The sequence below is a fragment of the Panthera onca genome, chromosome B4, assembly GCF_046562875.1.
Source record: "Panthera onca isolate mPanOnc1 chromosome B4, mPanOnc1 haplotype 2, whole genome shotgun sequence".
Lineage (NCBI taxonomy): Eukaryota > Metazoa > Chordata > Mammalia > Carnivora > Felidae > Panthera > Panthera onca.
Window position 1 is genome coordinate 115,759,122 of NC_138345.1, and position 10,078 is coordinate 115,769,199.

The 10,078-nt window shown below is 46.0% G+C and overlaps 1 protein-coding gene across 1 annotated transcript in view; it reads right to left on the bottom strand.

Moving 5' to 3' along the window:
• TMCC3 (transmembrane and coiled-coil domain family 3) overlaps positions 1 to 9,209 on the bottom strand; it is a 290,652-nt gene extending 281,443 nt beyond the window's left edge. The window contains exon 1 of the mRNA XM_060656745.3: positions 9,102 to 9,209. Coding sequence (XP_060512728.1) covers positions 9,102 to 9,110 — 9 coding nt within the window. The 5' untranslated portion in view covers positions 9,111 to 9,209. The remainder of the gene's footprint in view (positions 1 to 9,101) is intronic.
• Between the last annotated feature and the right edge of the window lie 869 nt (positions 9,210 to 10,078).

The following is a 10,078-nucleotide window of genomic DNA, read 5'->3' on the forward strand; positions in this document are numbered from 1 at the left end:
CCAACTTTGGTTTAGGTCTTGATCTCACAGTTCGTGAGTTCAAGCCCTGTGTCAGGTTCTGTGCTGACAACTCAGAGCCTGGAGCCCGCTTCAGATTGTGTCTCCCTCCCTCTTTTTGCCCCTACCCCGCTCATGCATGTGCATCCATGTGTGCGTGTTCCCTCTCTCTCAAGAATAAACATTTTTTAATTAAAAATAGACCTACCCTATGACCCAGCAATAGCACTGCTAGGAATTTACCCAAGGGATACAGGAGTACTGATGCATAGGGGCACTTGTACCCCAATGTTTATAGCAGCACTCTCAACAATAGCCACATTATGGAAAGAGCCTAAATGTCCATCACCTGATGAATGGATAAAGAAATTGTGGTTTATATACACAATGGAGTACTACGTGGCAATGAGAAAGAATGAAATATGGCCCTTTAGTAGCAATGTGGATGGAACTGGAGAGTGTGATGCTAAGTGAAATAAGCCATACAGAGAAAGACAGATACCATATGGTTTCACTCTTATGTGGATCCTGAGAAACTTAACAGAAACCCATGGGGGAGGGGAAGGAAAAAAAAAAAAAAGAGGTTAGAGTGGGAGAGAGCCAAAGCAGAAGAGACTCTTAAAAACTGAGAACAAACTGAGGGTTGATGGGGGGTGGGAGGGAGGGGAGGGTGGGTGATGGGTATTGAGGAGGGCACCTTTTGGGATGAGCACTGGGTGTTGTATGGAAACCAATCTGACAATAAATTTCATATATTGAAAAAAAAAGAATAAACATCTTTTAAAAAGGCAGCTTACTAAATGGGAAAAGATATTTGCAAATTACATATCCAATAAAGGGCTAGTTTCCAAAATATATAAAGAACTTATACAATGCAACACACACACAAACAATCCAATTAAAAACTGGGCAGAAGACATGAACAGACATTTCTCCAAAGAAGACATACAGAAGGTCAATAGACACATGAAAAGAAGCACAACACATTTGGGAAATGCAAATCAAAACTACAATGGATATCACCTCACATCTGTCAGAATGGCGAAAATCAAAAACACAAGAAACAAATGTGTTGACAAAGATATGCAGAAAAAGAAACGCTCTTCGCTGTTGGTGGGAATGTAAACAGGTACCACCACTGTGGAAAACAGTATGGAGGTTCCTCAAAATGTTAAAAATAGAACTATCCTATGATCCAGTAATCACACTTGTGGGTACTTACCCAAAGAATACAACAACACTAATCCAAAGGGATACATGCAACCTTAGGTTTATTGCAACATCACTTACAATAGCCAAATTATGGAAACAGCCCAAGTGTCCATCGAATGATGAACGGATAAAGAAGTGGTATACATATACAATGGAATATTATCCAGCCATAAGAAAGAATGAAATCTTGCCATTTGCAACGACATGGATGGAACTAGAGTGTATTATGCTAAGCAAAATAAGTCAGTCAGTGCAAGATAAATACCACATGATTTCACTCATACATGAAATTTAAGAAACAAAACAAAACAAATGAGCAAAGGAAAAAAGAAAAAAGAAAGAGAACCCAAGAAACAGACTCTTAAATACAAATTGGTGGTTGCCAGAGGGGAGGTAGGTGGCGGGATGGGAGAAATAGGTGATGGGGATTAAGAGTACATTTCTCATGACGAGCACTGAATAATGTAAAGAATTGTTAAATCACTATATTGTACACCTGAAACTAATATAACACTATGGGTTAACTATACTGGAATTAAAATTTTAAACTTTAAAAAAAAAAAAGGAGTAAGAAGTGGCAAGACTCAGAACTGGCCAGCTTGAGTCTCAAACCTTAAAAAAAAAAAAAAAAAGCCCCATGTATTTTTCAACAGTGTTGCACCTGTCACACCTCAGTTACAAGGGAGGCACAATGCTTGAAATCTTGTTAGGTTTATAATAATTGAAGTGGAAAGGCTTTTGGCAAAAGGATTGAAAGTGTGTATTTTTTGTTCTGGGATTTTCAGTCTAAGGCACAGCTGGGTACACTCGGCTGTTGCCAAGGATGGAGGCTGCATGCAAATTCGCCGGCAGTTTACCTACAGCAAAAGCTCTCAATTTTAACTCTCCAACCTTCCACCCACTTTTTGAGGGATATAAATATTAAAAACACAAACTCTGATGCCAGAATGCCTGGTTTAAAATCCCTGCTACATCATTTATTAGTTGTGGTATGCTGAACAAATTACCCAGCCATTCAGTATTTAACTTCCTCATTTGAAAATGGGAATAAAACAGCATTTACTTCATAGGTTTGTTGGGAGGACTGAACGAGTTAATCACACATAAGGCACTCAGAGTAAGGGCTCAGTAAGTTTTCCATACATCTAGGGGTAGAGGAACAGGTTTGCAGGAGAAAGCAGGGGAGACGGACAGGGAAAACAGAAGCAAAAGAAATGTGCTATGTAATTTGAATAATCTTTTGAACCTCAGACAAGTCCTTTTAATGTACATTAACTAATCCAAGTCGCACAGCTAGTAAACAGCTGAGCTGGATTTGGAGTCAGGGAGTTCGTCTCCAGAGACCAAGCCCTGAACCACTAAGAAATACTGTCTCCTGTCTTCACATCTGGCCCTTGGGGAACAGAATTCCTGTCTTGTAAAGGAGGAAGGGAAACAAAATGATGCAAGGAATGGAAAGGAAGAAAGAATAGGTAAAATAAGGCCAGACTCATTTATTTTCTCAATTTAAGAAAGGTAAAGTGACAAGTTTCCCTTTATCCTCCCTTCGCAGACCTGAGAGAGCCCAACATATTTGTGGACGCTTTGCTTTCAATTCGGGAAGCCGGGTTGAAATCAAAATCACTGTCAAAGACTCCAACAGATTGACAGATCCTTCTGAACATAAATCCAAATGTGAAATGGAAATACGGGACACGAAATCCAAGAGTGAGCAAGAGAGCAGCGGACGGAAGGGTTACAGAAACCATACTTCTGTCTAGAGTGGAGAGACAAGGTGAGGTGTTCTAGAGTCAGACAAAGTATTCATATTCTTGTCTGGCCTGTAACATCAGAAAAACAACATCCCTGAGCATCACTTTTTTCACCTGTAAAAAAGGAACAAGAACATCTGCCTCTCCATGGATAATACCTGCCTCTCCATGGATAAATAACTCTGATGCAGTTTTAGGAAGAAACAGAGGGACAGGCACCCTCACACATGAAAACTGAGGGTAATTTGGCATTCTCTTTCTTTTCAATTTAACAAACTTATATAGCACTTACAATATGCCAGACGCGATGCTAGTCACTTTAAATATATTAACTTGGGGTGCCTGGATGGCTCAATCAGTTAAACATCCAACTCCTGATTTCAGCTCAGGTCATGATCTCACAGTTCGTGGGTTCGAGCCCTGCATCAGCCTCTGCACTAACAGTGCAGAGCCTGCTTGGGATTCTCTGTCTCCCTCTCTTTCTGCCCCTCCCCTGCTTGCTCTCTTCGCGCACGTGTGGCTCACTCTCTCTCTCTCTCAAAATAAATAAACTTAAAAAATGAAAATATTAACTTATTCAACGTTTATGGTAGACTGTCTGCAAAAATGGTGCCAATGATTCTCTTCACTGTATCCTTGTCCTTGGAGAGTCCCCTCCCACACAGACTCAGTGCTTTGTGCTCTGGGCTTTGCCCTCTCTTGCTGCCTTTGGAACCCTGAGGCTACCACGTAAAGAAGCCTGAGCTAACCGGCACATGAGAGATCACACGCCATCCCATGAGCTCCCTACAAGCCAACTCGTCTGTCAACTACCAGGCAGGTGGGTGAGACAGCCTAGATCGTCCAGCTACCAGCTGACCCACCAGGTAACCACAGAAGCGTGAAAGAACCCGGCAGAGCTCAGCTGGGCTGGCCCAGATAAGAAGAGCCACCCAGACAGCCTACCAACTCATGAGCTAAGCAAAACAGATATTGTTTGAAGCCAGTAAGTTTTGGGGTGATTTGTTATGCAACACAAACTAGTAACAATCCTCACAGCAATCCTTTAGGTAGGTACTATTATTATTCCTATTTCACAAATGAGACAACTGAGGCAAAGAGAGGTTGACTTGCAAAGCCTGTAAATAGCAGAGTCAAGATTCAACCCCAGATAATCTGGCTCCAAGTCCACGCTATTATGTGGAGATTTTATTTATAAAGATATATGTAATAGATACAAAGATATCTCTAACATATATAGCTAAGTATATATACATAAATACACATATGCATATACATATCTCCTCTATACTATGCTGCTTCACCTAACAAAAGGTGTTTTTTCATATTAGCTGACTCAGAAATTTATCATACAGATATACTCACACAAATGTAAAATCACATATGTATAAGATTATTCCCTGCAGCACTGTTGATAATAGCAAAAGACTGGTACAATCCTAGTGCATCCACATAAAGGTATCCCATATGCAGCCATAAAAAGAACTGAACTGACAGATCTACAAATACTGATCTTGTGTACAAGGAAAAAAAGCAAAGTGTACTTACATACTACATTTACATTTGTATGTCAAAAAAAAGGGAGAAAGTATGAATATATAACTGCTTGTATATGCACAGATTATGTCTAGAAAGACACAATAAGTGGGTTTAAAATCAATTACTTCTGGCTAAAGGGAACCAGCTGGCTGGGCAACAGAATATGAGGAATGATTTTCACTGTAAATATTTTCATGTATTTTGAATTTTTATACTGTATGAATGTATCATCCATTAATTTTTTTTTTTTTTTTTTTTTTTTTTTTGCTTAGAGAGAGAGAAAAAGCACACACATGGGGGAGAGTGAATCTTTTTTTTGTTTAGCATTTTTTTTAAAGTTTGTTTATTTAGAGAGGGAGCGCACGTACACACAAGCAGGAGAGTGGCAGAGACAGAGGAAGGTAGAGAGAGAATCCCAAGCAGCCTCCACGCTGTCAGCTCAGAGCCCAACCCAGGGCTCGAATCCACAAACTGGCAGGTCGTGACCCAAGCTGAAACCAAGAGTCAGATGCTCAAGTGACTGAGCCACCGAGGCATCCCAAGCATTTTTTTTTTTTTTTTGAGAGACAGAGAGTGCGAGGAGTGGGGCAGAGAGAGAAAGAGAGAGAGAGAGAGAGAATGAATCTCAAGCATGTTGCATGCTCAACACAGAGCTCAACGTGGGGGCTCAATCCCCTGATCATGACCTGAGCTGAAATCAAGAGTCAGAGGCTCAACCGACTGAGCCACCCAGGCACCCCAATCACCTATTAATTTTAACTTAAAATGTTATTATGAACATTAAGGGAGACCATAAATGCATGGAACAGAGAAAGCAATAAATAGTATTGTTACAATAATTATATACAATATTTAAAAATAATTACATATACTATAAATATTATAATTTAATTATTATAGTTATTTTTCCACAAATGACTTCTAACTCTAAGGCAAATAATTTCTTAAAGTAGCCAATCCTCGGGGTACCTGGCTGGCTCAGTCAGTAGAGTATGCGACTCTTGATATCCGGGTTGTGAGTATGAGCCCCACATTGGATGTAAAAATTAAAAAGAAAATCTCTAAAAAATATATATAATAAAAAAAAGTTGCCAATCCTCTGAAACTCCTGGCTCTGTACAGGAAAGAACTCGTTTGGGATGCAAAAGTAAAGAAGGAAATATTTACTAGCTATGAGAACAGGTGAAAGAAGAATCGAAAACGTGGCTTCCCTGGTGGTTATGACATAAGGTCAAAGCACAGGGCAGAGTGGTAATGCCCCATTTCTGCCTCTCTTCAGAGAAGCCCAATTATTGGGCATCTTCTGTGCTCTGACTTTGTACATTCTCTGTGCACCTTTTCTTTCTTTCAGCATCAAATGAAAGCAATTACTTTCTATTCTAATAGTGTGTCTGCCCTCCCTCTGCAGTTACTCATCTACAAAAGTTGAAATGCTGCCACATGCATTTGCCAAACTGCTAAATTATCTGCTTCTCCAGAACCAGAAATGATCTGGGGCAGGAGCAGGCAGTCTGTAGCAAGCAAAGAGTAATGCCAAGAGCTAGGGCTTTGGAGTCAGGTAAACAGGTACAAATCCCAGCTCCAACACTTAGCTGAGTGGCCAAAGCAACATATCAACCTTTCAGAGCTTAGCCCATCTGCAAAACAGGTGACTACAGTTCCTATTTTACAGGACTCCTGTGAGCACATATACCACAGTACCAAGTACAGAGTAAATGCTCACTAAATGTTAGCTATATTTATTATCATTGGGGACATTCCAACTGAGGTCCAACCACCTGCCTTTCTCCATCTCTCCCCGCCCCTCTCTCTCTCACACACACAGACATCAACGATCAGCAAGTTTAGGTGTATGCTAGAGGATTCCCAACTCACCGTCCCACATCAGCAAGTTCAAATGACCGCACCTCCAAAATCCATCCAGTCTAACTCTCTCCATCACCCCTGCACACAAAGGTGGTCCCTCTTTACATGACCATCCCCATTCCATAATTCATTCTACACACAATAGCCGTGTAGATCTTCGAAAAAGTAAACCAGATCATATCATTCTATTCCTCTGCTTAAAATTCTCTAAATAACATTCCTCTGCATTTAGGCTGAAATCCAAATTTCTTACCATGGCCAACAAGTCCCTATAGAACTTGGCCTCTATCTCTCCAACCTCTCACTTCATCCCACTCGCTCCACCCCATGGACACTCCACTCCGCTTCAGCCCCAGTACTGTTCCTGCCTCAGAGCCTTTGCATCTGATGTTCCTCGGTCTGGAACACTCTTTCCCCAAATTTTCACACAGGTAACTTCTTTTCATCATGTAATTCATAGTTCAAATACCAACTGTCTAGAAATGTCTTCCCTGACCATGGAAATGAAAATGGCTTCCCTCCCTGATTTGCTCCCCATTTCATTATCCTGCTTTATTTTCTTCCTAGCACTCATCACTATCTAACATCACTTGTGTATGGGTTTACTTTTTTATTATTTAATTTCTCAACTAGAATGTAGCCTCCAAAAGGACAAGGATCTTTGGCCATCATCTCCCCACTACTCCTAGAGCTTAGAATGGTCCCTGCACATAGTAAGTGCTTAATACATAGCCCTTATGATGGTGGCAGTGGTGTTTAAAATGCAAAGTGCAAGCTTCAGTCGAAGGGATTCTGATTTAATAGGTCCAAAGTGCGGCTCAAGAATCTGAACTTCTAGCAAGCATCCGTCTTTTTCATCCTAAAACAAGCAGGATACAAATCACTGTTTTAAGATATTCTGGTCAATTCCTCCATTACCAAATCTCGCTTCTCCCTCTAACACTCCCTTGCTTAGGCCTACAGATCCCTTCCCAGCTGCTTTTCTTAATTAACCCAATGACACTAAGGTAAAAAAAAAAAAAAAAAAAAAAAGAAGAAGGCTGCTGACCCCTGAATTTGGAGTTCAAACAAATAACCCGGCCCGTTTCCATTTCTGCTGCTCCATCAACACCAGGAATGCCAAACTAGCTGCCCAGCCTGGCTGGAATCCTGTCCTCCCCAGAAACACCTGAGCAGGTCTGGACTGACTCCAAAAGGTAAGCCAGGTAAATTTCCATGTCAGCTCACTAATAGACTTTCCAGAGGCAGCTGGGACCAATTCATACTTGCTCTACAAGCCCTCCAAATACACCCCCCCCCCCCTGCCCATCAACATATCCAGAAGACTTAACTCTGGCACCACCTGCAAAACGACGGCCAGATTTCCCTTTGAAGCAACCTAGCAGCTGAGAGGAAGAAATCTTTGAAAGGGCTACTCACTCAGGTGACCAAACAGGCGCATACATGCCATTGTACAAGGCAACCCCTAACTCCAACGCAGAGAAACTCACAGGCTCTGGCGACCAACAGTCGTGTTTTGTTTTTCCCATTTATTCTCAGACTTGTCTCTTCAGAAAACATCCAACACCCTTTCCCTAACGCCTAAACTGTCACTGGGCTTGGCCTCAGGGTGTCTGGGAAAATGTCAAGGGTACCTACTTGGAGTTCCCTAAAGTTTCCTGTACTGCTACCCAGTCTGAGATCCCGCATTTGATTAAAGCAGCCCCCACCCCCCCACCCCCAGGTTAAAATCCAAACTGCACACTGGGACTGGTAACTTAGAATCACCAACACTTATGCGTGCATTAGCTCCCCAAGAGGGTAAGATCAAGCTGCGCGGGGGCCTGCGTGCGTGCTCTTCCTGGCTGACCGCAAGCAGCACCAATCTTCCAGGCTGTTCCTTCAAGGGGAATAAACCCTGTAGAGGGGAGTTTTTCCGCCAAGAGCCACGAGCGCAGGGGCCTCTCACCCCTGCAGTTCGGGGAGCAGCCGCTGCCCCGGACTCCCCCAAGCGCACGTGCTGAAAGTCCGCCTCGGGACTCCGCGGGTTCACGTCGCAGCAGCTCCTGGCTCGCTAGCACAGCCGAGGGAGCAACTCGAGTCCATACGCCCTCGCGCCTTCCAAACGCCGAAGCGAGGGCCTTTCCGCAGAAGAGGCGTGAGGCCCACCTCTCCGAAACACACACACACCCCTCCACCCACCCAACTCGGAATGGGGCCCGCCTACCCCTGGGGCTTGCGCCTAGGGAGCCCAACAGACGGCTGGCGGCAAAGTTTACGAGGCTCTCGAACTGGGAGCGCGGCGCTAAGCAGCAGAACGCAGCGGCCAGACCAGCCGAGCGGGCGGCGGGGGCGCCGGGAAGGGACTCCCCTAAAAGCTGGAAGCGAAGGTGCTGGGAATAGCCTGCCCCGGCCTCCCTCGAGGAGGCTCAGGCGCTGACAGAGAGCCCCGACGTGTCCGCGCTGCCGCTGGGAGTGCTGGGCCCGGCGGGCGCCCTCCGGCTGCAAGTCGCCCCACGGCTCCCCTGGCCCCACCCCCCAGAGTCGTCCGCGGAGTGTCCCCCGGCCCTCCCCGGCTGCGGCCGCGGCCCCGCGAGGCCCCGCCTCGACCCCCACCCTCAACCCTTCCCTCCAGCTACACGGGCCCGGCTCCCCGCCGCCTCCCGTAGCCCGGAGCCGGGCGAGGGAGACGCGCTCTCACGTTCGCCGGCACACTGGCCGCCTGCCCCCTCGCGCCCCCGGGCGACGCACACTCACCCTCCGCATGGTGCCGGGACGTGCCGGGCTCGGCGGCGCGGGTGCGGGCTCGGGCTCTAGCCTGGCAGGGACGGCGGCGGCGCACAGGCGGCCGGGGAGAGCCGCGCTGCCCCCTCCCGCACACGCGTGCGCCGCGGCCGGCGAGCGGGCGACGGCCTCCACGGGGGCGGGGCGGGGGCGCGCCGGCCGTGGGGTCCCCGGGCCCGCCCCCGGCGTGCGGAGTTCTGGGCCCTCCCAGCCCCGAGGCTCCTCGTTCCCCGTCGTGGCGTTCCCCACCTTCCCCGGCCCGCTTCGCTCCTCTCCTCCCCCTCGAGTTCCCGCCCGACAAGGTTGGAGTTGAACGCAGGTGCCGACCCTGTGGGGAACCAAGTTCAAGGAGCCAGAGGAAATTGATGGCCTGCGGTGGGAGTTCTCACCCCCCTTTAAAAGTACATCTCTTCTCCCCGTTGGATGGGAGGAGGCCCGCTGGTGTCCCATCCCTCTCTTTAGATTCTGTGATTGTCTTTTGGAAATCCTGAGCATTCATAAACCTTTTTTGGAGGAGGGATGGGGTGAGAGTTAAGGGTGGGAAACAGCAGATCAACCCAGGGCGGGAGGAAGGACAGCTTCATGGAACAGAAATGGTCTAGTTTTACTCAGGTACAGGAGCTCAGCAGGGGTCTGCATCCCCGTTACTGCAGAACCCACAATTCTTCCTGACAAACCTCTGCGTGCAAAGCTTCCTCTTCACAAACGGGCTCCCCAACTTCTCCAAACAACAGGGAAATCCCATCCCAAATGCTAATGCCTCTGAGAAAATGATGAGGCAGGATATATTCCTCCTAATCAGGAAAACCGCTGAGCCAAGGGAATGCAGGACCCAAATCCTCAAGAGCAAGAGTAGGATGGAATGATGTGAGAGTCTCCCTGGACTTCTGGTCTTCTCCCGATTTGGCTTCGGCTGAACAAAGTAAATAAATAGCACAAAATTCAAGGCA